The 27,175-nt window shown below is 41.4% G+C and overlaps 1 protein-coding gene and 1 non-coding gene across 4 annotated transcripts in view; both read right to left on the reverse strand.

Moving 5' to 3' along the window:
• Positions 1-27,175, reverse strand: part of GAB3 (GRB2 associated binding protein 3) — a 92,883-nt gene that overhangs the window by 41,811 nt on the left and 23,897 nt on the right. For 2 of the 3 annotated variants that reach the window (XM_044764180.2, XM_044764184.2), the window contains exons 2-4: positions 11,364-11,667; positions 8,771-8,990; positions 7,717-8,195 (exon numbers count right to left, since the gene is read on the reverse strand). In XM_044764180.2, coding sequence (XP_044620115.2) covers positions 7,717-8,195; positions 8,771-8,990; positions 11,364-11,667 — 1,003 coding nt within the window. The remainder of the gene's footprint in view (positions 1-7,716; positions 8,196-8,770; positions 8,991-11,363; positions 11,668-27,175) is intronic. The other variant, XM_044764182.2, reaches the window with a different exon arrangement.
• Positions 4,745-4,849, reverse strand: LOC123282756 (U6 spliceosomal RNA). Its single transcript, XR_006522997.1, has one exon. It is a non-coding gene; the product is annotated as a U6 spliceosomal RNA (small nuclear RNA).

Genomic DNA, 27,175 nt, shown 5'->3' on the forward strand with positions numbered 1-27,175 from the left:
CTGGTACTGTTTTCCATTTAACAGATGTACCATAATTTGAGTGTCCCTCTAATATTAGATATCAAGTTTATTTCAAACATTTTGCCTTAAAACATAAGACAGAAATGGATGAAAATATAGAAAAAATGACATAAGAATTGATTGATTGTACTCAGGAAAGAAACTGAAGCAAAAGGTAAAACCATCTCAGAAATGAAGCCTTATTTACAAGATTCCTAGGGGAAAAGAGATTCAAGTTAAAATTTAATAAGTGACATTGAAATAAAAATGTGGTCTGAAAAAAACTAAGAGAATAAAAAAAGAAGAAGTAAAAAGAATCATGGAAAAAGTGGTTGAAATAGAAGATTGGCAAAGAAGTTGCAATATACATATTATTAGATTCCTCAAAGAAAGAAAAAAAACCAATACTATAGTACTAATATTAAAATTACAATCCAGGGACCAGCCCCATGGCCGAGTGGTTAAGTTCATGTGCTCTGCTTCGGCAGCCCAGGGTTTCGCTGGTTTGGATCCTGGGTGCGGACATGGCACCGTTCATCAGGCCATGCTGAGGTGTCGTCCCACATAGCACCACCAGAGGCACTTTCAGCTAGAATCTACAACTATCTACTGGGCGGTTTGGGGAGAAGAAGAAGGAGGAAAAAAAGAGAAGATTGGCAACAGATGTTAGCACAGGTGCCAATCTCTAAAAAAAGATTATAATCCAAGAAAAGATCCACAAATAAAGTAACACCTGAATCTACATATTGAAAGGGTCCACCAAGTACCTGAAATAACTGAATGGTCAATTCCACCCAGAATCGTAAATTCTATTAAAACAGCTATATTGATAAAAATGACAGAATGAAAATAAACAAACTAAATACCCAGTTCAAAGTGAGAAAAAGAACAAGCGAGAAAACAAAAAGAAATTGCAAAAATAAAGACAAAAGTAGAAAATAATCGAGTACAGAGAAATAGTAGATTTAATTTTAAAAACTAAAAATCTTGTTTTTTTGGGGAACAAAATAAACAAAGGGCAACCCACTAGCCAATCTAATCAATAAAATGGGGGGAGCACAAATATACAAAATAAGAAGTGACTAGAAGGAAACTGTCATTGAAATAGAGGGAATTAAAAGAAACATGAGACAATTCTGCACTCCTCTACGCAAATAAATTTTAAAATCTAGATGAAATGAATAATTTCCTAGGAAAATACAGTATGTCAAAATTGACCCAAATAGGAATGGAAATGTTACACATACAAATTTCCATAGACTAAAACAGAGTAAGTTACCATGGAGCATCCTCCCAAAAGCCCCAGGACCAGATGGTTTCAACAAAGAATTTTACCAAACCTTCAAAGACCAGACAGTCCCACTGCTACATAAATTGTTCCAGAGCATAGAAAATCAAGGAGAATTTCTAATTCTTTTTATGAAGCAAGTAGAACTTTGGTAGCTAAATCTGATAAAGATAAAATAAATCAGAACATTAAAGACTAATATCAGTTATGATTATCAATGTAAAAATCTTAGATAAAATATTAGCAAACAGAGAGGCAAGACTCCTGGAATGTCTGGCTGAGTGAGAAGATCAGCAAAGCCATTCTCCAAAAAGCAATGATAAAACTGTACAAAATTGTAAAAAAAAAAAAAAAAACCAACTATTTGAGGACTCCAGAAAATTACCAAAAGCATACAACAAATTGGGAAGCATTTATCCAAGAAAAACTACTGGACATCAGGTAAGAACAGTGAGATTTTGTGGCATTTTAGCTTGGGGTGCTCCCATTCCCCTCACCAGCTCAATCGGAAATAGTTCTGTTAGGGCAGGGCAAGCCATGAAGACCAGTAGCTTTGCTGCCAAAGGGGACTAATTTTATTTGGATCAAAACATACAAAAAATTCCATTCCTATAGGTCTTATCAAAAGCAATAGTGATCTCAGTGACAAACAATCAGGGAGGGCCAACATCACAGCAAGCTTGAGGTCTTAATACTGGTCATGGCAAGCAGTAGACAAGCAGATCAGACAGAAACATAACAGGATGATCCAGGGAAAGAGAAAACCAAAGTGCACCTTAATAAACTATCACACACCCCGGGGGTCTAGAAGACTGTGTGAATGCACAAGTTACACTCACTTAGAAAAAGTCAAAGAGGGCCCAAGTTATCTACTCATCCCTGGAAGAACATGAGGCCTTGCCCACATGGAAAGTAAGAGCTGGGGCAGACTTTTAAACAGCCTGAACTTCAAATACATTTCCCAGCCCACACAGATACATTGGCAAAATGTGGAATCCTTACTGGCTCAAGCACTTAAGTACATACTCTGACCACTGGCTGATCAGTAAACTATGCTGGCCCAGAAGCGACCCCTAGGAAGCCAGGCATACAAATAAAAGAAAGGAATACAAAAGACAAAAAGAAGGAGAGACTTCAGCAGCTGCACACTGTGGGCAGAGGTAGACTTCACAGAATCAGTCTAGGCAAGTCACTAAACAAACAGCAGAATAAAAAATCCTAGGTGCGATCAGAATTCAGAGTTGCTACAATATATTATCTAAAATATCCAGTTTTCAACAAAAATTAAAACATATGCAAAGAAACAGAAAAATATGATCCATACACAGGGAAAAAAGCAGTCAATAAAAACTGCCTCTGAAAAGTTTTAGATATTGGAATTAGCAGAAAAAGACTTCAAAACTGCTATCATAAGTATATTCAAAGAATAAAAGGGAACCATATTCAAAGAAAGTATGATAACAATGATTCAATAAAAAGACAGAGATTGCAAAAAAGAAGCAGATGGAATTTTGGAGTTGAAAATTACAATAACTGAAATGAAGACTTCACTAAAGGGTCTCAACAGAAGATTTCAGCTAACAGAAGAATCAATGAATTCAAAATAGAGCAATAGAAATTGTCCAATCTGAAAAAAAGAAAAAGAATGAAGAAAAATTAACAAAGCTTCAAAGACTTGTCACTATCAAGCATACTAACATACATGTAATTAGAGTCTCACAAGAAGAGGAGAAAGAAAAGGAGGCATAAAAAATTCCTGAAGAAATAATGACTGAACATTTCCCAAACTTGATGAAAAACATTAATCTACACATCCAAGAAACTCAAAAAATTTATCTTGTGTAAGATAAACACAAACATATCAATCCCTAGACACATCATAGTCAAATTGTTGAAATCAAAGGCAAAGAGAAAATCTTGAATGCAGTAAGAGAAAACCAATTCATTGAATACAAGAGAACCACAATAAGATTAATAGCAGACTACTCATCAAAAATGAGGGGAGGCCAGAAGATAGTGGAATTATATATTCAAAATGCTGAAAGAAAAAAAATCTGTCAAACAAGAACTCTACATCTAGCAAAACTGTATTTCAAAAATGAATGTGAAATAAAAACATTCCTGGATAAACAAAGATTGAGAGAATTTATTGTCAGCAGACCTTCCTTACAAGAAATACTAAAGGAAGTCTCTCATACAGGCTAAAAGGAAATGATGTCATATGGTAATGCAAATCCTCACCAAGAAGTAAAGGTCAGCAATAAAGAGAATCATATAGATAAATATAAAAGACAGTGGAAGAATAAATTTTTTTTTTTGGAAGAATAAATTTTTATCTTTTCTTCTCTTAAATGATTTAAAAGACAACTACATAAAACAATAAATATAAAACTGTATTTTTTGGCCTATAAAATATAAAGATGTAATATATTTTATAATAGCGCAAAGGAGTAAAGAATGGAGCTATATTGGAGCAAGGTAATGACAACAGATTGTAACTCAAAGCCATGGTAAGAAATAAAGAGCATTAGAATGGCAAACATGTGAGTTAATATAGAAGATTCTATAAATAAACTTTTTCTTTGTGTATAATATGCATGTCAACATATTTTTCAAAAGCGTTTGAGAGTAAGTTGCAGTAATCAGAAATCTTCACTCCAAAATATTTCAGCATCTATCTCCTAGGAATAAGGACATTCTTTTATATAAGCACAGTGCTTTAATCAAATTCAGCAAATTTGACATTGATATAGCACTATTATCTAATATACATAGAGAACCATCTGATTCTTTTTTACAAATATGAGCCATTCCATTGAATGGATGTAGAATAATTTATTTAACCAGTTCTCTATTGATGAACATTTGGGTTAATTCCAATCTTTTCTTTTACAAATAATTTTTCAATCATGAACCATGTACATACATCATTTATACATGAATAAGCACTTTGTAGCCAAGATTACCCTTCATGGGAGTTGGATCAATTTATACCATCTATCAAAATTACTATACAGTCCATATTCAAACACTGCTGCTGTCCCAGTACTGCCCTTAATAGCAACAGTAGGCTAAATTCCTGGAAGTGAAATTGCTGGATCAAAAGCTATAGTATTTGTACTAATGTAAAAAAAAAATCATCAAGATATATTCTTAAGATGAAAAACAATGGACAGAATGGAGTGTGAGAATGCTACTATTTGCATTAAAATGCAGACTATATAGCTATATTTTCTTGAATATCTAGAAATTTTTCTGGAAGGATATGGGTGGTTGGAAAAGAGCAAACAGGAGACAGAGGTACAAAAAAGATTTTTCATTGTACATCTTTTTTGGAGGAGGAGGAGGAGGAGGAATTGGGGGTAGGGTTTGAAGCTAGAAGGGCCCTCAATTGGATAAGTCACTGTGCTTATCAGAGCCTCAGTTTCCCCACCCATGAACATTAGAAAAGGAAAGCAAAATATGGAACACTTCATGAACTTGCATGTCATCCCTCTGCAGGGAACATGCTAATCTTTTCTTTATCTTTCCAATCTTAGTACATATGCTGCTGAAGTGGACTCTGTGTACCTTTTTAGAATTATGATTTTGAAATATAAATATATATTCCTATAAAATTAATGAAATTTGAATTCAAAATATGACTTATACATGGGGCTGGCCCAGTGACACAGCAGTTAAATTTGCACGTTATGCTTCAGAGGCCTGGGGTTTGCCAGTTTGGATCCTGGGTGCAGACCTACGCACCGCTTGTCAAGCCATGCTGTGGTAGGCATATAAAGTAGAGGAAGATGGCACAGATATTAGCTCAGGGCCAGTCTTCCTCAGCAAAAAGAGGAGGATTGGTGGCAGATGTTAGCTCAGGGCTAATCTTCCTCAAAAAGAAATGTATTAAAAAAATATGAGTTATACAGTAGATTAGGTAGAGTTGAAGAAAGACTTCAAAAACTGAAAGAAATTACTGGGATTCAGGGAAATGAGATGAAAAATGTAAAAGAGAATATAAGAAACATGCAAGATAAAGTAGGAAGTCTAAAATACCTATAATTGGGGTTTCAGAGGAAAAATAGGGACAATGGAGAAGAGGCAACATTTGAATACATAATAGCTTAGATTTTTCTAGAAATGTTGAAAGACACTGGTCTTCAAATTCAGGAAACCCAGTGAATCCCAAGATAAATAAAAAGGAAAAAATTACAGGACAATCTCTCTCAGAAACATAGATCAAAAAACAAATTCAAAACAAAATATGAGCAAAACAAATCTAATATTTTATAAAAAGGATACTGCTCATGATGAAGTTGAGTTTACTTCAGGAATGCAAGGTTGGTTTAGCGTTCAAAAATCAATCAATGAACTTCCTCACATTAACAGGATGAAGGAGAAAAAGCATATGATCATAAAATGTTTCAATAAATTCAATATCCATTCATGATTAAAAAATAACACTTAGCGAAGTAGGAATATCAGAAAATGCCCTCAATCTAATGAATGGTATCTACAAAAATCTACTGCAAACCACAATATAATGGTGAAATGTTGGAAGCTTTCCATCTGAGATCAGGAATAAGACAAGGATACCTGTTATCACTACTATTCAACAATGTCCTGAACTTCCTAGCCCAACCAGTGACCTAAGAAAAAGTAAGTGAAAGATATAAGTGTTATAAAAGAAGAAACAAAGTTATTATTAGCATTTGCATGTGATATGATTGTACAGGAAGAAAATGCAAAATAATCTACAGTTCAGAAAAGCTAGATACAAAATTAAAATAGAAAATGAATTTAATTTTATACAACAAAAAAGTTATTAAAATAAAATACCACTGACAGTAACACAAAAAATAATGAATACATTAATAAGAGATACACAAGGCTTCACTAAAAACCATAAAACATTATAGACAGAAATCAAATAAGATCTACATAAATGGAAAGATATTTTCTGTTCACGAATTGGAAACTCAACATTGTAAGGATGTCAAATCTTCACAAATTGATCTATAGATACAATGCAATCCTCCTCAAATTCCAAATATTTTTGTATATGTATGTCTGGAATCTGACCGGCTGACTTTAAAATTGGCCTACAATGGGCATGGCACTCTTAAAGAACAAGTGGGAGGACTTCCTCTACTGGATATCAAGATAGAAAAGTACAATAATTCCAACAGTGTGGCATTGGTGCAGGCTGGAACAGGGGGCCCAACGGGAGAGAAAGCAGAGCTGAGACGCAGACCCCCACCTACACAGACAGTTCATTTATGACAGAGGGAGCACTGAAGGACCTTGGGAACCTGACAACCTTTCCAGTCAAGGGTTCCTGGTCACTGGATAGAGATCCACATGGACAGTAATGAACCTTGACCCCACTCTGCCACCACACACAAACATTGATTCCAGGTGGACCTCAATGGGGAAGGCAGAGCAATCGATTTGACCTGTTCCCTCTGCTTTATCAGATCATTTTGCTTCTGTCTACCACTGCTGTTTGGCTCTCTGTTTCATGGTCAAAACCCATATTTTAATGAGTTTTAGCCTTTGTTTGCCTTCGTGTAAAAGAACACAACCTAATTGTTTTATGTCTGTCTTGAAATTTTAAATTATTTCAACTTTTTTGTTCTTCAATTTGAGACTTTTAATTCATTTTCATATTCTATTATTCTACTGGTTTTATTCATTTCACTTTCCAAAATCTGCTTACCTCCTCTCTCAGTTTTCCCTTTTTGTCCACTGTTCACACATGTTAGCACATTAAGACCTTTGTGTAATCAGCATATATTCAGTTCATGGAGGTTGTCAGAAGGAAGTAACACATGTAATGGTGACATCACTAGGGACATTGGGGGGGGGTCTTTGCCAGAGTGACTTAGTTCCTCAGTCAGAATGAGAGATGTATACAAATTGAAATGAGTTTGCATTCCTCAAGCTTCCATTATTCCTTTAAAACATGGCTTTATCAGTAGCAGTGTCGGAGTGATTATACTTGGATAGAGAGAGCAAGAGAGAGAGAGAAAGAAAGCAAGGCAACCTCATGAGAATAAACGGCTTTACAGTTAGAATTTGGAAAGAACATGTCAGCTGGGATAATGAATGATGCTGACTCCAAGCAAACACCAGGACTTTAGTCTCAGGTGGGGAGCCCACCACATGGGCAGGGGCATGGCTAAGGGACTAGGGCTCTGACTTCTTTCAGCATTTACAGGGACCCAAGTATCTCCTGGTGACCAGATTCAAAGGAGAGGGTGGACCCTGGGAGCAGGAGAGTTCCTAGCATTCAGGCTATGTGCTTCCACCAAGGGCCTGGCCCCACTGGGATACTGAACCAGCTTGAGCAAGGGACACTGAGCCACATCCTCACATGAACGCAAGGAGGGGAGAGGAGCCAAGCTTCTCTCTGGACCCGAATGTTAACATCCAAAGCTTACCTTTCCAGGTTCTCATGTGATCTAAACCAGAGAGGGAGATTCTTCTTGGTACCATAGCGCTGTCTGCCTTTTTGACGTTGCTGTGCCCACTCCATAGGAGCTGCTCCTCTTGGCGCCGTTCAGAGAGATGGCTTGGCTTAGGGGGTCGGGGAGGTGGTGTGTTGGACATAATGTCTACTTCTTTTACCCCATAGGACAAGGAACCTTGGTTTTTATCTACCTGAATGGTGGAATTTAAGGAAGTTTGCAGCAATGGTGAAGAAAAGTGGTCCCTGGATGGCCCATTAATATCTCTACTCCAGATTAGGGCAGCCTGAGCCCTCGTGGAAGGCACCTCCTGAGATCCATTCCCAAGGCGTGAGGGGTGGACCAAGTTACTAGAGGGCAGCGGCTGCAGACAGTCGACAAAAACATCATCGAATGAAGTCTGTTCCAATGAGCGGTCTGAGTTTGACCAGCTATCACATCTGGTGGGTAGACTGAGGGAAGAAAAGCATGTAAATTTGACTGAAATGTAGCAAGTCCCTGGCAGCCATAGCTGGTACCACAGCAACACTACCACTATACCCTTTGCAGAAGTCTGAAGAAGAAAGTCATCCTTCCACCATAAAAACCCATGTTGGCCTCACTCCCATCCCTTTAATAGTACCTTTTATTTTACTTGTATAGCCACGTTCTCTCTACAACTCTGTTACACCAACCCCTTGAGACAGGAAAAAATAGTTTGTTGACTTTTTTCATACTATAAAAGTCAGATGCATATGAAAATGCAAGGTTAGAAATGAAAGCCACGATGCTGAAATATATGACTCATTTTGTTTAGTATATTGCGTGCTTCAACCTTCACAGTGGTTAATAGTGATCTGTCCCCACCTTGGCAGCAGCGGAAGAGAAGTGAGGGCAGATACGCCCACTAGAAGATGCTATGGCTAAATGGACTGATTTGGTCAAGCACACCGAGCATATCTCAGTGACAGACCCCGCGAGAGGAGGCAGTGTGGGTTCTGTAAACAGAGGGGAGCCAGCTCAGAGACAGTCGTGCACAGAAGCATACCTGGCATGGTGCAGTCTTCCAGTCTCACAGTTGGACAGAATCAGATAATCAGGAAGGAAGAGAAACTCTGACTCACTTCTGGTTTCCTCAGTGGCTATGGTACTAGTGCTTGGGTCATCTCTTGGCAAGGAGGAGCTGACAGCATGGGCCATGTGAAGGGCGCTGGCCGACGACGGCTGGAGGGAGGAGGGCAGGTGAGAGAGGCTCTCCATGGAATCTGCTGGAGGAATAATTTCCCAGGTTAACACTCACTCACAATTTCTCAAACAGCATCTAAGAAGACAAATAGAAGATGCAAATCACAGCTGGTGTTTGTACTGATGGAGGAGACAATTTCCTCAAGCTATAAACAATGTCTGGGAAAGAAGGCCAATGTTCCAAGAGTGAAGTGTTGAATCAATTAAGAGTAAAAAAAAAATCAACAAAAAAAAACAAGCATTCTTGGCTTCTTTATGGCCCTCAGCCACAGCCCTGCATCACTGTTTATTCACTCATCAAATATACATATACACACACACATATATTTATGCAGAACAAATATATGTCTATACTTACATATGCATTTATGCATATATGTATGTATGCATATAGAGATACATATGTCTATTTATGTCTATATAGAATACCTACTATTGTAGCTATTATGTACCTGGAACTGTTCTAATTCTGCCTTTGCTGGAGTTTACAGCCCACCAGAGGAGACGGACGAGTAACACACAGATAAAGAATACTGTTAATGACACGTAAGGAAAAGGAAGGAAAGAAACAGGGTGTTGTGATGGCTGGTAAAGCCCACATTTCTCATGGAACACAACATTCAGAAACTCCCAATGAATAGCCTGGTTTTATTTCTCCTTTGAACCAAGTCGGGAGGAGTTCAGGATTCCTGTATCATCTAGCTGTTGTGACCTTGGGCAAGTTAAATGCCTGCTGCAAGTTTCCTTCTCTGTAAAGTGGAGATGCTAACAGTACATATGCCACAGAGTCGGTCTGGGGATAAGGCAAGCTAATACGCAAAAGCATTTAACAGAGCTCCTGGTCAGAGTACTCAGGCATGATGTGTTGACCATCTGTGGTTGCTGGAGACAGAACCAAACACTGTATGTGAAAAGCCACAAGAAAGCACTTTGGACATGGTTCTCAGATGAAGAGAACTCTGTCCTTACTCTGCTCTTCCTAAAAACTGAGGGGGCCTACAGGGAACAAAAGAGGTCATGGGGGGTTTCTGGCTTCCTCCAACTTCACCCCAGGGCTTTCTGTTTTCTGCCTGGTACCTTACTCATTCCCATTCCTTTTCAGATATTGGGAAACATGTTATGTATTTATGTTTTAGATAATTCTTGGATGAGGAAAGAAACAGAGGACACACATAACATGACACAGGAATACATATCTAGTTTGGGCTGAAGGTAGGGACTAAGGTGGTGAAGAGTGAGACGCAAGGCTGGAGAGTTGCTTGGGGAGGCTCTGCTTGTTTGCATAGTATTGGACTCTCGCCAGAACAGATTCACTGCAACTTTGCAACAAGTTTCGTAGTTTGTAGCAATGATAAAGAATTTCCCACCATTTCATTTCCTTTTATTTGTGTGCTCTCAAAGTTCAGCAATGTGACTGAGTAGCTTCACTTAATAAGCTTCCCTGGTGTATGAGAAGGAAAGGACTTTGTCCTTAGGAAGCGCTCTCTCAAGTGCCTGTCCTGGAGAGAGATGCAACTCTGACTCTCTACCACCACCTAGCGTTATAATGTGGATATTTCAGTGGCAGAGAACAAGCAGTAATGGTGGAAATGTTGAAGCAACTGTAGGCCATGGGATTTAGGAGTAAGATTTTTGTCTACTAAAGGAAATCAGATTCAAAGTCCCATAGTTTGAAGGTCAGGGCATGGTGCGATGATGCTAGAGTCTCAACAACAAAATTTGTGAAGGGGAGTGAATTGTCACCCTGGGTGCATTAACCCTGGTATATTAAAATGGGCAGTGTGTGTGTGTTTGTGTGTGCACGCGCACATGCGTGTGTGTACGTGTATGAAAGAGAGAGAGCAAGAGTGAGAGTGAGAGAGAAAGGAAGAGGGAGAAAGAGCCCCATGGGTCATTTGCTCCCACTGCCCAGAAACGGCCCAGAGCAAACTTAGGGTAATTTCCCTTGCAGAGACTTGAGCCAATTGGAGACATGAGGAATTCTTCCATGCCTATGACAAGTAGCCAAGTTCTGTCTTTCTGTCATCTAGTGCTGAACAACCCAATAGGCAACAGAAAAGCTGAAATTCCATGAATTTTTGAAAAATGGTGATATTTAATATTTCTAGAAAATCAGCAGCAGGATGCGTTCTCTGTGGCTGATGAGGGCAAGGGCACAGATCAGCCTTGAAGCCATTGAAGTCACCTGTAAATCTCCATGTGTGGCACATTCGGACCTGAAACCTCAAACCAGGTGAAAGGGAGCAATTTCTGGTACTGGACTTGGTGGGAACAGTTCTGATGTAAATTAGCCTGCCAAAACACCCTTGGGAGGCAGGAGTGGCACCTTGAACAGTTTTCCCATGCAGCATCCCGGGCCACCCCTTAGCACACAGCAGCTCCAACTCTGTTCTCACCTGCACCATCCTCCAGGTGGCTGAGGTTGCAGACCTGACTGATGCTGTGCACCCACACCTGCATTTCCTCCTCAGTCTTGGCCACTAGATAGAATGTACGAGAAGTAGTCTTGACAATGAACACAAAATTATTCTGAAATTCCTTGCGAACAAAGCCAGGGCCCGCATGCTTGCACACTGCACATTCGCTGAGGTCTATCACGCGGATGGGCTTGCTTGAGTGCTTGTTCCTGTAGTACTCCAAGACGTCGGGGTTGCCGCTCATGCGGCCGCGCCGCAGGACAAACCAGCGCTTGCGCCAGGCCTGCAGAGAGGCAATTCAACAAGGGGTTACTGGACCAATTGCTCTCGTTTCTCAGACTCTGCCAAGAACCTATTTCATGACAAGGACAGCAGAAAAGAAGTAAATCAGCCAATCTAACAGTGAAGCACAAAGTCCCTCCAGCTTTGGATTAAAGGTCTAGTGCGCCATCTTCAAGTATGCCTTATTCAAGTATTTAAAGACTGGGCCATTATTGAGGAGTGTAGTAATGAGATTCACACCCAGAGGCCGAAGGACCAGAATTATGCAATTGTCACAATCGATGCAGCAAAGGCATGTGATACAAATTAATTTCTACTCGGGCCTTAAAAAAAAATCTTAGCAATGAAGAACAAGGAAGCTTCCTTACCACTGTCTATCTTAATCCAAAAGCCAACATCATACATTAAAATCAGGTGCAAATCACAAGCGCCCACCATTGTCAGTATCATTTAACGCTGTTATTTAACTTCTAGAGAACTGCTCAAGAAGAAAAGAAAAATCATCTACATTGGAGAAGAGAGAGGATTATCATTATCTGAAGTTGATATGACTGTCTTTCTATAAAACTCCCCAAGAGGGAGAGCTCTGGCGTCAAGGGATTTTTTTTAAAGATGGAAGACACTTAGGCATTCACCCTCTAAGTAACAGTGCTTCTCAACCAGGCATTGAGATGCCCTAGGGGGACTCTGAAAATAGGTGTGTTTTGCTTGTCATAAAGGCTGGTGGGTACAGGAATTGTCTGGCCTAAAGCTATCAGTGCTCTGTTGAGAAACACTATAACAATTGAAAGGAACTTTCCTTAGCACAATAGGAATCTTGGAAAGAGCCAAGTCTTGAACTAAGACTAAGCTTTGATCAGGCAAAGCTTAGTCCATGCTCAGAAAAGAAAGGAGGCACTGATGCTCCAAAGAAACCAGAACCAAGATATGGCAGGCTGCTTGGCACACCACTGGAGCTACCGAGGGGGAGCTTCTCGGCTCCCCACTCACCCTTGATCTAAAATGTTTTCTCCGGACAGTACCAAGGAGAGGTGTAAATCCAAACAGATAAAGGGATGACCTATCCCCTTGGGTATGAGGCCTGGGGAAAGAGGTCTTTGCAGTTGACCATAGCCCCGCCAGCCATTCGAAGGAGTCCTCAGTATCTGTAAACTTCCCTGTCATCTCCTGGAGCCAGGCAGAAGTGAGTGAGGACCTGCCTCAAGTTCCCTATCTTATGTTTAGGTGCCCTTTGCTCAGTGCATGCCACCCGGCCAGCCCCAATGGACAGCATACCCTTGCTTTCTGCTGTAGAGAACAGACACATGCACCAGGCTCACAGGCTGAAAGCAGGGCTTTCTTCCATCAGAGATGCTCGATGCTGCAGTTGGCAAATGCAAGTGGAGAGATTTATAGCTCTGTGGTTTGCTCTCCTATGCAGTGGCATGTGTGACAGCAGGAAGTGTGGGGTTCTGCCAGGAGGCATGGTGACCACTGGGACAGGAAGTCTTTTGTATCTCTAGCTTCATTTATGCCTGACACATTTATAAGCCCACCAGCTTTGACCAAGAGGCCAGGGGAAAAGGAAAAGCCACCGTTTGGAGCATTCTCAACTCCCTCCCTGCCCGAAGAACATGAGATCTGAGGCAGCAGAGAATCTGATAAAGCACTGAAGAGGGAGAGGCCAACTGTCACAAATGACCTACAATTATGCCTGAGAATAAAAAGCCCTTTTTTTTCTGAGAGAAGTATCAGCATGTTTGTGTGCTCATGAGAGTGATCCAGGAGGGAGAGGAGAATTAATGATTCAATAAATTCCTGTTGCAAAAACATGGTATGGAATAGGGTGCAGCCACTAACCATGAGAGAAGGAGCTCAAGTGTCACTTTGGGGTTTGGGGTGTGGGAGGTGGGAAACTCAGGCTTCTGAAAGTGCCTGAGGCAATGGAACATAAGGCCTAGTACCAGCATTCCCTGAGCCAGAGTGGACCCAGGGCAGGGGCCGGGGGAATGAGAGAATGCCATGTGGGCCTGCCTAGGAAAGCTTTCATGGGGAGCCTGGGGGACCCCAAACTTTCAAAAGGCACTTTGGTAGGGAAATGTGAAGAGGAACTTTGTTGTACTTCCCAAAAATGATTCTAAAAGAGGAAGTTAAATTGAGTGCAGAAACAAGTTTCAAGTTAACTGCTATTAGTTTTATGGAAACAAATTTCTTATCCTTAAATAACAGTGTTGGGGAAAGAAGTAACACCAAGTCACCGTGCATCCTGCCAGATGGTAGAGATAGAGAAGGGGGTTAGAGCTGGTCCCTAAGAGAGATTGCTATCCAGCTGGGATGGGGAGGGAGGTAGGTTTCAACCCCAGGCAAGGAGCGTGCTAGTAGAGGAGTCAACCGGGAGCAGTAGGAGTGCAAGGAAGAGAATGATGTGGACAAGTCTGGGTTTCACTCATTCGTTCAACAATGATCTGTTGATAGCCTACTAATATGCTGGACACCATGCAGACACTGGGGAAACAGAGGTGAACAAGCTGCAGGTCCTGCCATTCACAGTCTCGTGAGCAGCAGGAAAGTGGGTAGATGGATAAACAGACAACTGCGGTCAGCAAGACAAGTGCTATGATAAGGGAAAGCCAAAATGCTATAAGAACACATAAGAGAGACATCTCTATCAGATCGGTGGGTCTGGGGAAGCTTCCAGGAGGAAGTGATGGCTAAGCTGAGACTGAAGAAGGGCTGAGGAAGCAGCATGTGCAAAGGCATCAAGATGAAAGAGGCACGAAGCTTTGGGTAAGTGCATGTAGATCAGCAGAACTGGAAGGCAGGCATGAGAGCAGAAACAGAAAAGAATAGTCACCCAGGAACTTGAATAGGATATAGCGTAATCTTCCTGATAAATCATGCAAACTCACCAGCATGCCCTCCCTTAGAGTTTTAAATCCCTACCTAAAAGTGGCGATTATGCAAAAGCAGAAATGACGTATTCTTGGAGTTCCTTGCTAAGTAGGTGGAAGAGGAGACCATGTAAGTCCTGTCCCACCAGGCTTATAGGCTTCTGAAAATGGGAGATATGTGACCAAGACCTCCGAAAGCAGTCAGCCAGCACCAAAGTTTACAGTGAAACAGTGCCAAAGAAAGTTATCAAAGATGACTAGGGTCATGTCAAAAGGACTCAGAAGCCAATCTGGACAAAGCCACTGGACAAAGATGGAAGAATTTGAGCTTTAATAAATATAATAATTACAGTGGCTTGAGATTCATCAAATGTGTTTATATCCATGAGTTCATCACGATATTAAAAAAGAAAAAAAGAATTTGTCACCCTCAAAGGATACGAAGGAACCACTTCATTTTCTTGCACACCGGTAAGCAAGGGGGAAGAATCAAGCATCATTCTGGACAAAACAAACGTTGGAATTAGAGTCTCACCATTTCGCTGTCCCCAGTAAATTAGCAGGGACTGTAGAGGTATTAAGCACCAAGAGTTGCTAAGTCAGGAAGAGAAGCAAGCAGACATTCTGTGCCTTCGATAGGCTGGCAGGAGGGTGCAATCAGCAAAAGCCAGATTGTGGGAAATTCTGCAGCTCAAAGGCCCAGATGCTTCAACAGATAAATGATGAGAAAAAGAAAGGACAGAAGAGGGGATGTAGGGATTGAATGAGACTTAAAAGGTAATAAAAATGTTTTAAATGTGCTAGACTAAATTATAGTGCCTAGGGGATGCTCATTTGAGTGATAAGAACATAAAAAAACGCAAAGATTTCTATACATGTCAGGACAGTAGTTACTTATGGGGAAAAGGAGGACATTGTGATTGAGATAAGGCAGATGGAGGCAAAGTTATTTTTTTATTTTTCAACTGGTGGGTGGTTACAAGGGGGCTTACCTAATAATAATTCATTAGGCCATACAATTGTTTTATGTGGTTTGATATATTTGTTTTCTTTTAGGATAAAAAGGATTTTAAAATAATTCCTCTGTACAGGACATCTTCATGGATTCCTTCAATAAACGGTTACTGAATACCCACTATGTGTCAGGCTCTCTGCACGAAAGGCAGAAGGGTGCTGGTCTGGTAGGGCATTGGTAAGCTCACAAAGGCATGCAGAACAGAGCTTCTGTCTCTTCTTATTGGGGAGATGTTTACATTTTACAAAGCAGGATTGCTGGCTTCCATGGTTGGGCTGGACTCCACCCTCTCCCCTTGGGCCTCCTTCTGCTGGGCAGGTCATGAGCAGCTTGGGAAGCCAAGATAGAAAAGGATGAGGCCAACAGTTCAGGATAGACTGTGAAGATGAGCGTGTCTTGGGCCAAGAGGATCTAGAAAGCAGAATCACTGTGCCAACAAGTATCCACAATGATGACTCAGAGAAATAGAGTGCAAAAAAGGGGCAGGTGAACTGAAAGTCAGGAGACCTGTGTTTGAATTCTGATTCTACTTCTGACTTTCTGGGTGACCCTGAGCAATTAACTCTACTGCTGCGAATGTCAGTCCTGCCACCTGTAAGTAGAGATAATAAATCTTGTCCCATCTCCCTTATGGCATAATTGCAGTGAACCAATGAAAAATGGACAGCAAAACATTATTAACTTGCAATTAACATAAAATGACAATGGGAGCATTAGCCCCCGGGGCACAAGACACCACTTTCCCTGGAGAAAATGCTTTTCCCATCTGGAGCCCATGTTCCACCACTGTACACTGATGGGCTCTGAGGGCTTTTCCAGCTCTGACCATCAAAAGATCCATTTCTCATCAGTCTTTCCTGCCACAGCCACCAAGGTGACTCATTGCCACCCCACCAGTGTCATCTCCAACAACAAAAACCTGCAACATCCTGTAACTTTGTGGAAAAGTGTTTGTGCTCATTTCTAGAATCTGAGGGAGGCTAAAACGACCACAGTCCTGCTCCTTTTGATGGAATTGTTAGAGGAACCATTGAATCTCATCCTTCTGAGAGTAAAAGCTATGTGTTGCTCTTCTCTTAAACCAACATGCTGATTTCACAGTTTACAAACACCTCCTAGTTTATTTCTTGATAGAGAGTGACCCACTAGGTGAAATAAAGGGGCAAGCACCTGCAAGGCCGAGGTGGGTGCTGTACAATGGCAGGTTTGGAAAATTGCCACCACTTTAGTATCTAGGGAAGAGGGATTCAGACTTGTGTCCCCGCTAAATTCATGTGTGGAAGTCCTACCCTCCAGGACCTCAGAATGTGATTGCACTTGGAGACAGGGTCTTTACTAAGTTAAATGAGGTCATTAGAGTGGGCCCCAATACAATATGACTGGTGTCCTTATAAAAAGGAAACATTTGGACCCAGATATGCATAGAAGGAAGACATTGTGAAGAGACAGATGGAGAAGACAGCCATCAACAAGCCAAGGAGAGAGGGCTAGAACACACCCTTTCTTCATAGCCCTCAGAAGGAACCAACCCTGCCTACACCTTGATCTCAGACCTCTAGCCTCTGGAACTGTGAGACAACAAATTTCTATTTAAGCCATTCAGTTTGTGGTACTTGGGTACAGCCCCAGCAAAATAATACATTCCCCAACCATTCTTGTGCATCTAAGTCACTGGGGAGAACTTCCACTTCTGGCAACATTGGGGTACCTGGCACTGAACTTGCTCCCTACCCATAAAACCAACTAGAAAACAAGACCAAATATATGGTACCAGAGAGGAGGGAGCTGTGTAAAGAAGAGCTCCAGAAATTGACATGGAAACTCCCCCATGAGGCTCTGGCTGAATACTAATGTATGTTATTATTCATGCATAGGGCGGAACCCCATGAGGTGAATCCAAAAACAACTATCAGAGATGCACAAACTAAATAGCTATCAGAGCTCACACATGGTTGGGAGATGCCCGAGTTCTGACCAGCTAGAGTGGAGAAACCTGGAACATTCAGTAGAGACTCTATAAAAGCCACACCTTAGAGTTAAGAGTAGGCCAAACTAGCCCTAGAGTATAGGTACTCTAGACCTGTCCTAAGAAAGCTTAAAAAGAAGGCTTGGAATGATCAAGCTGATCTTCAAGTTACTGAACTGCCTGCCAAAACAAAGTTTAACACTTTTTGAGGGAAGATAGAAAAATCCAGACAGTCAACAATATAATATTTACAATGTAAAGCATCCAAGTACTAAAAATGCAAAGAAGCAGTAAACTGTGGCTCATAATCAGGAGAAAAATCAGTCAGTATACAGAGACTTAAAAGTGACAGAGATGATGGAATAAGTAGACAAGAATTTTAAAGCAGCTATTATAATGTTTCAGATTTAAAGGAAAACATGTAAATAATGAGGAGAGAAATGGAAGATACAGACAAGAACAAAACGGAACCTGTGGAGGTAAAAAATATAACATCTGAAGTGCAAAATTCACTGGATGGGCATAATAACATACTAGACACTGAAGAAGTGATCAGTGAACCTGAAGTACAGAAAGAAACAGCTGTGGGAGAAATGAAGAGAATCACCCAGGGAGCTGCTAAAAATGCACTTTCCTGCAGCTCACCTCCAGAGAGCTGAATTCACTGGGCCTGGTCTTGAGCCCAGGAATGTGTACTTTTAACAAGCATCTCTGCAGATTGTGATGCATAAAGGCAGCCCCCTTTCCAAAGGTAACTGGCCAAGGATGAGAAGAAAGGACAAAGTGAAAAGGGATGTCAAGAGGGTAGAAGTCAAGAAGCATAGTATACATGAAATCCACCTGAAAAGGAAGAGCATTCTGGATGGCACCATTTGGTCTGGAGCCTCAGGGTAGATAGAGATCAAAAGACAGTTTCGTGAAATATCTCTAAACCTTCTGCTCCTACCTCAGAGTATATACCTTATCAAAACAAGTGGACTACATCTATCTCTGAACCACAACCTCAAGGTGCACTGTTTCAGCAGGGAATTCCTAACCTTTTATGGGTTTTGAGCCCCTTAGAGAACATGGTGAAATATAGGGAGCTTCTCTCACCAGAAACGTGCATGCAGAGGCTGGCCCAGTGGTGTAGTGGTTAATTTCGTGCACTCCGCTTCAGTGGCCTGAGGTTCCATGGGTTCGGATCCTGGGCGCAGACCTACACACCACTCATCAAGCCATGCTGTGGTGGCATCCCACATACAAACAGAGGAAGACTGGCATGGATGTTACCTCAGGGATAATCTTCCACAGGCAAAAAAGAGGAAGATTGGCAACAGATGTGAGCTCAGGGCCAATCTTCCTCACAAAAAAAAGAAACGTGTGCTTATGTGTACGTGTGCACGTGCGCACACACACACACACTGTTCTGGACACACATTCTCACTTAGTGGCCTCATCCAGTCTCATTTCCCTTAACTACCAACTATTTGATGATGATTTACAAAATTACGTTTCCAACCCGGGTCTTTCCCAGGAACTTCAGATCTGTATAACCAACCATCTGACATCTTCACTCAAATATCTAAGAGGTCTCTCAAAATTAACATGCCCAAAACTAGGCTCTTGATTTCATGCCCCTGAAACCTACTCTTCTTCCAGCCTTCCAATATCTCAGTAAATGGTACCATCATCCGTTTATTTTCTAAATCCAAACTTGGAGTGATGCTTGCTTCCACTCTCCATATCCAATTAGCAAGTTCTGTTGACTCTGCTTTCAAAACACTCCAAATCAATCCACTTCTCTCCATACATCTGCCTACAACCACCCGAGTCCCAGTCACCTTTGTCTCTCACCTAGGTAACTGAAACAGCCTCTTGTTTTCCCACATCCACTCTCAACTCCCCCTATAAATTCACTCTCAACGAAGAAGTCAATGCCTTTGAAAAACATAAATCAGATCCTGTTGCTCCCTTGATTAGCCCCTTCCAAAGGCTTCCTAGTGCCTTAATAATAAAATCCAAACTCTTCAATCTGGTGTAGAAAGTCCCCACATAAACTGGCCCTGCCCATCTCTCTCACTTCATCTCAACCACTCTCTTGCTCTTTCCCATAGGTTTTTTTTTGCGGCTCCTGAGCATGTGAAGTCTCATTTCCATCTTAGGGCCTTTGCCCTACTTGTTCCTTCTTCTTGGTATACTCTTTCACCAGATCTTTGTATGGCTGTCATTCAGATCTCAGCTTCCTATCATTGAGACTTCAACTTAATTGTCACCTCCTCAGAGAGACCTTCTCTGATCAGCCACACAGTCATTTTCTACCACATCACCCTGTTTTAATTCCCTACATACCACTTTCAATACCTCATATTTTTCTTTCTTGGTTGTTTGTTTGAAGTTTAGTGTCTGTTTCCCTCCATCCCCCACTAGTAGCAGCAGAGGCCTTGCCTGTCTTGATCACTGCTGGATTCTCTGGGCCTGGTGGTGCCCAGCACAGAAGAGTTGTTCACAACATACTTGTTGAATGAATGAATCCAAAACATGATTTCATGGTGTCATAGACCTAGGTTGAAAACACTACTCTTGATAAACATGACTAGTTTTGTGGGTTCATAACAAACCTAACCATCAGGATTTACTCATCGCATATTTATTGTGCTAGGAGCTGGGGATGTGATGGTGAACTAGATAGACACAGTCTCTTAGCTGGACCTCAGGCAGTCAGGCAAGACTTGGTGCTGGACTTTTAACTCAAACACAGCAAAGGCTATATGCTGACGTTGCAGCATGCTATTCAGGGTTAAACTGGGGTGTGAGAGTGATAACCTAAGCATACCTAAGATGAGCTTTTATCAGTTAACGAGACAGGCTATCAAGGCTGAAGGTTACCATGGACACAATTTGGAAGTTTGAGCACTTTATTCCTGCACTCAATTCTACTTGCACAGTAAAATCAACCTGGCTAGGTTTTAGCAAGTTTCACTTCTTGGGCTCCAGAATTCACTCCAATAAAATTGAAGTGGCCCATCTGGATTGCATCCATTGTCAAAAGACACTGAAATGAACTGAGAAACATCCTGGAAGTCTCTGAGGTTGTAAAGAGACACCTCTGATTTAAACTGCTTTTCGGGCAAGAGTGATTACAGTCCCTTTGTTTCAGCAGAATTGGCCCCCTGCCTGCTCTGCAGCGGTGAAATCCCAAAGCTATGAAATCATTTCCTTCGCATGTGCACAGGAGGGGTCAGCAACCTGCCTTCATAGCCAGGCTTTCCTACTCGAGCTGAGGAGACAAAACCTCCATCTAGCTGCATTTGGAGCTCTAGGGTTTGAACCTTCAATATCGCTGTCATTTCAGCAATGGCAGTTTTCGACTTAACCTGCCAAAAGGAACTGTGTGGGCCTCTTCCCCTCCTGACTCATGGATGTGTTCCACACTGTCCTGGCCAAGAGTGTCCAGAGCGCCAACATTTGGTGCTCAGATTCTGATTGTTCTGATTGCTTACAGGTGTTGGTCTCCTGCACTGCTTTTTTGGTGGCCTGATTGGTCAGGCTGCAGGATTTGCCTCAGATTAGAGACATCAAGGAGAAAAAAATGTTGCTAAGAACATACAGACAGCAAGGCCTGGAGCTATTGTGAAAAACTTTCAAGTTGTGTGTGAATTGGCCCGATGGAGGTTTTCTCACTATGACATATGAAGAGAGGTGCAAAGTTGGAAGTGGAACTAGTGGGGAGCATCTGAAGTCACAGGCAGAATAAAGGAACTCTAGAAACCAAGACACAGCCAATGAACATCAACTGGTCTCCTACTCTCCCTGGGACTTTAGCCTGCCTAGTCTGTATGCTCTTTGATGGCAGGAATGTCACCTGTTTTGGTCCCTGAAGTACCTCCAGCATTTTTAACAGTTGTGGTGTACAACCCATACTCAGTGCATTGTTGTGGACTGAATGAAAGACTGACTGAAGTGGTGTGGCTATAAAACGTTAACAGGAAGAATTCTTGTATTAGAACAGATCTGTATATTGATTGCAGTGGTGGTCATATGAATCTACACATGTGACGAAATTTCACTGAGACACACACATACAAGTGCACATACAATAGGTGAAACTTGCAGCAGCTCTTGGATGGCACCAATATCATTTGTTGGTTGTGAGACTGGACTAGAGTTGTATGAGATACTGACACTCAGGGAACTGCGGATAAGGCCATCGGCCTCCTGTACACTTATTTACAACCTTCTGGGGATCTAATTAAGTTTCTAAATAAGTTTACAGAAAGATACTCAATCCAAAAGAAGTCAAGAAAGTACAGAAAAGGAAACCTAGAAGAGGTGGGGCAAATAAAAAGCACAAAATAAGATGCTTGATTTCAGTCCAAATGCATCAGTAAATTACATTAAATGGAAATGTACTCAATGCTCTAGTGAAAAGACATTCATTGAACGGGATGTGTGCAGGGGATACAGAGATGAATATGACCCAGGCCCTGCTCTTATGATGCTCACAGTGGTCTCATGAGCCAAGTGCTGTCACAGAATGTGCCACATGGACGAATTTGTAACTGCCAGGAGGGTTGGAGCGACAGTAAAATAAGGACGAAGCTAGAGAAGTGGCAGCAGCCAGATGGTGGAAGATATGGTGGGGAGTGGAATTGTCCCAATTACATGTGGGCCATGAGGGAGAGGGAGGGATCCAGGCTGAATCAGAGGCTCTGGTTTGCAACTGAGCAGATACTATTATTCTGTAATTTCTGTAATGTGTTATCCAGTTCTCACAGTCCCCTGCATGGAACAAAGGCAAATGAACTTTCACTGATGGCATTTCTTTCTCTTACAAGTTTATCAACTTATATTCATAATCTTGTGAAGTGGTCAAGGCAGCCAATTTTCCAGAAAAAGAAGCTTGTCCTCAGAGAGATGAATTGTCTTATTCATTGATCCAAATCTCATGGCTCCCCTTTCAGTGTTCGAGAACTCTGTTTAATTTAAGAAACTGAATAAAAATTAATTGAAATTAAGGAAGAGAGAAAACAGAGCCACAGCAGGAAAAGGGTACTATATACCCATTCAACTTGGTTGGTGACCCAGTGCAATATCTTAAAACTTTACCAGGCAAGTTTTCAAGCTGGTTGCTCCTGCCACTCCTGCAGTTTACCAGGAGGTATTTGGAGAGTAACAGAGCACGCTACCCTCAAAGCCACATGTTAAAGTACTTTCAGCAAAGACTGTTCTAGCACATGGAACTGTCAAAGCTGTTTCCCTGATTTAGCTCAGTGTTCCAGAGCGGAATATTTCTGTCCCTTCACATACAAACATTCTTCGCTGGAGTCCAGAAGACACAGAGGAAAAAAAGGAAAGAGAAATAAGGCTTCCTCTTGTCTGATTTACTGACTTTTCCTTTTACATCCCTCTTCATCCCTATTCCTCTGACTATGAACAGGTTTCCCCCACCATGTTTTTCTTGTTGTTGTGTTGCTATTGACATATACTTAGTAAATGCCAGTTAATGTTTAGAAAACCTAACAACTCGATCCCTGACTGCCATTTGTAAGGCCCCCAGGAATCTGGGATGTGGTCCCAGAACATGAGATGAAAGAAAGCATTTGGTAATGACTTGGAGATTTTGGGTAACTTCCCAAGACCTGCTCCTCTAAGCCGAGCTCCCATTCTCTTCCCAGTGGTTTCACCTTGAAAATGCTCAGGAGGTTTGGTGTGTGTTTATGTGTTGTAAAAGGTGAACATCATCAAAGAAACAGAATTCTGGTTAATATCCTATTTTCTGCTGTGCTTTACTCAAGAGGGCCCTTGCTCTCCGCCTTCTACTTCCTTGCCAAGGGGGACCACAAAAGCCATGAGACCCAAGGGCAGTGGGTTGGGAATTTCCAGGAGCAGGTCACACTACTACTCTCTGCCCTGGCTCAGTGCCACCAGCCCTGGGATTGCTGGTGACCCTTCAGCCTGATGGCCTGTAACCTTCTGCTCACTGCCAGATAGAGCTGGGACTTGTCCCAGGCGTGGAATAACTTCCTGTGATTGTCCTGGATATGGCCTGGCCCACAGGATCTGCTTCCATGGCTTGTCAACAGAGGCAGAAAAGTCCAGTATCTCTGCAATGTGGTGGGCCTTAGAAGGAGGAATCCTGAGAAGGAATGTTCGGCAGAGATAAGTGTGCCACACTGCATGACATGGACTTGACCTTCCTCATGTATTGTTAACCTAAATGCCACTGAATGTCCTGGCTACCTTTTCATTATTTCTTGTGTGGCAGAATCTTAGAGGTCATTAAGACAAGCTAATCAAATTTGCAGGCGTTATGAACCTGGGAGTGTCACCAATACATTAGGTACCAGGCTCAGGATGCAAAGTGGTAGGTTGAAACAATGGGATAAAACCAACTCAGGAATAAACAGTTATTTTAAACTCTAGTAAGTTCTGTGATAGATTAAGAGTCTGAGGTTGAAGGGAAACACAAAGGAGGTAAGAAACTCTGGAAGAAGGTTGGGGGGAAGTACAATATAGAGGAAGTAACAACTGAGCTGAGCTCAGAACAAAATAGTTGAGGGGAGGCTCTTCTCAGCAGACTACTCGCAAAGGCATGAACACATGAGAATAAGCTTTTTAAATTACAGTGTTGGGTACAGATAGTGGTGGGGGTTACACAACACTGTCAATGTACATTTACAAATGGTAAAAATAATTGATATTATGTCTATTTTACTACAATAAAAAATGAAAAAATATTACCATCACACCCATGGGTGTCCCCTAGGGACATTCACCACTGCTCAAGCTGAGTACACAGGTGTGAGGTCTCCTGGGACTGTCTCCAGAGGAGTCCATTAACAATGAGAAGATATCAGTATCAGAGTAATAGAAAGAACTGCAGTAACACAGATCTCTCAAAATAGACAAGAGTGATAATAATGATTAACACATATGTCGGGAACTGTTCCAACTGCTTTGGAGAGATTATACTAAGTCATTTAGCCGCACACAGACCCCACGAGGTACACTCTTTACACCATTCTACACATACGAGGAAATTGAGGTGCAAAGAGGTGAAAGGATTTGCCTGATGGCATGAGCTAATCTTAGGCAGAGGTGGGCTTTAAATTCACATCATTGTCTTCAGAAGCCTGGGTCTTACCCACACGTGGTAGTGAGATCAGAAGCTGCTACCCACTGATGATAGCAATGTAGGCTAAAGAGCTTCAAACACCCAAAGAGTGAGGCAGGAAGAAAGGAATGAGATGAATCAACTGGGATTATGGGAGAGAGTGTATTTGGGTTACAAAGCCTAGGATAAAAGGTCTAAGAGAGAAGAAAATACAGCACCATATTATAAAAATGAGCTTACAGTCTAGCAAGAGATTCTCCTGTTCTTTTCCTAAAATACATGAATTTGGAAAGCATCTGGAAAACCTGATCTCTTGTGTTATTAGGTATAAGATATCTGAGGTTTAATACTGAGGAAAACCTTTCTAAAATGTCCCAACAGTGTCTGATGCCTAGAGAGAGCTCAGTAAATCTTGTTGAATGAATTAATGAAACTCTATCTCATTCCACATATAATCAGAAGAAATTATGCCTGGGTTAAAGATTCACATTTAAATGAGGAAATTATAATAGTCCTGAAAAAACAGAAGTGGTTACCAGAGGGGAAGGGGGTTGGGAAGTGGGCATTAGGGGTAAAGGGGCACGTTTATATGGTGACTGACAATAATGTACAACTGAAATTTCACAATGTTATAAACTATTATGACCTCAGTAAAATGAAATAAAGTAGAAAATAGAGGTGGACATTTACCTAACACTGGCAGCCACAAAGAGTTTCTGAAAATGTGACGCTACAACCAGAAACTGTAGAGAACAACAGTGCGATATATGATTCCTAAAAAGTAGAGATGCCTATGCTTGAAACACCTGTTACATGTGAGCCTGAGGTGTAGGGGGACAGGGAGGAAGAAAAGAAAGTGAGCTGTCCTCAAAGGCATCACATCTCAGATCGTGGCAGCACCTCAGGGTGGGTGGGACTTCAAGCAGTCAGCTGTGGCCCCAAAGGGATTTTTACAGGGTGGTTCATCAGCTCTAAATACTCTTCTGGCTGCAGGAAGTTGCCGAAACCACCTCCCAGCCTCTGGCCGACACATAACTGTGAATCAATAGAAGCTACTCCACCCAGGAGACCACAAGTCACCAGTGTTTATTTAAGCTCCTGTCTCAGTATGGGAGAAGCTAAAATCCCAGAGGGCACCTGCCTGCCAACTTATCCCCAGGTACCTGGAGAGGAAAAGAACGTTCTCGACTTCAACTTGGATTCATTAATTGCTTGCCTCAAAGTACACACATCTGCTAGTAGGAAGAATCCTTTATTGTTGACAGTTCAAGGTAAACTCCCTTGGCCTCCTCACTGCTGACCCAAATGCTCTTCCCTTCCCCTAGGAACACATGTGCAAGTCAGGGTTCAGAAACGTTTGTTGAGTAAATTGATGAGCACTGGTCCAGAACAAGCACACTCAGACGCAACACCACTAAGCAGTCTCACTTTGAATTCAGTGTGTGAGCAGTAACGTCAGGTGGGCTCTCGGCGCAAGTAGGCCATCAGAAGATGCCTTCCGAGTCTGCACACTCGCTCCCTTTCCTAGGCACCACTGCGCATCTCCCCTCGCCTTAAACCTCCATCCACTTCCTTCCCTGTTCCTCTCCGCTCATGACTCTGAGAATCCAGAATGGAGGCTTAGCCCCGCCATACTCCTCTCCTTTCAAGGGAAAGATTTTTCACTGGAATCCTTCAGAAATCTTTCTTCTACTTTGTCAAAACTGATAAGATGAGATGTATAACTAATCTAAGGTCTTTCTGTGACTTGGTTGGATTTTTCTTCACTATTTTGGATTCTTTCCATTCTTTTTCATGAGTTTCACAGAAAGGAATTATGGAACCATGTACTCAGGAATATGTTACTTTCTTTCTGCCATCTTTCTCAGAAACTTCTTTTAAAACTCTAGCAGTCACATAGACCAAAGCAAAAGAGCACCTTGCTGTTTAAATTTGTATTTGTCTGGGGTCTAAAGGTTAGATATTATTTCTTGTATTTCATATGCCTTTCTAGACCTTCTTCTGTAAACTGCTGTTCATATACTTTGCCCATTTTTCAATTGGGATGCTGATCTTTTTCTAATGATTGATAAGGATTACTCATAGAGTTGAAGGATATGAACTCTTTGCTTGACACATAAGCAAAAATTTTTCACGTTTTGTTATTTGCCTTATAAGTGGGTATTGTTTTGGAAGTACCTAAGGCCTACAATAGTGCTTGGCATATAGGAGATGATCACTAAATGTTTGTTGAAGGACTGAATGAATGAATAAATGAATGAACAAAAGAGTTTTATTTTCATATAGCAAAAATCTCTTTTCCTTTATAGTTTTTCCCTCTGGTACCATGTTTAGGAAGGTTTTCCCCACATCAAGATCAGATTGAGATTCTACAATATTTTCTTCTGGAAATTATATTTCATTTTCTTACATTTAAATACAAGACCTCTGGAATTAGTTTCTCATATCTATATTAAGTAAGATTGATCTAGAGTTTTCTTTTTTGTACTATAATCTCTTTACCCAGCTTGGTATCAATGTTATTGAAGAAGTTTGCGTCTTTTGCTGTGCCCAAATAGTTAA

The sequence above is a fragment of the Equus asinus genome, chromosome X, assembly GCF_041296235.1.
Source record: "Equus asinus isolate D_3611 breed Donkey chromosome X, EquAss-T2T_v2, whole genome shotgun sequence".
NCBI lineage: Eukaryota > Metazoa > Chordata > Mammalia > Perissodactyla > Equidae > Equus > Equus asinus.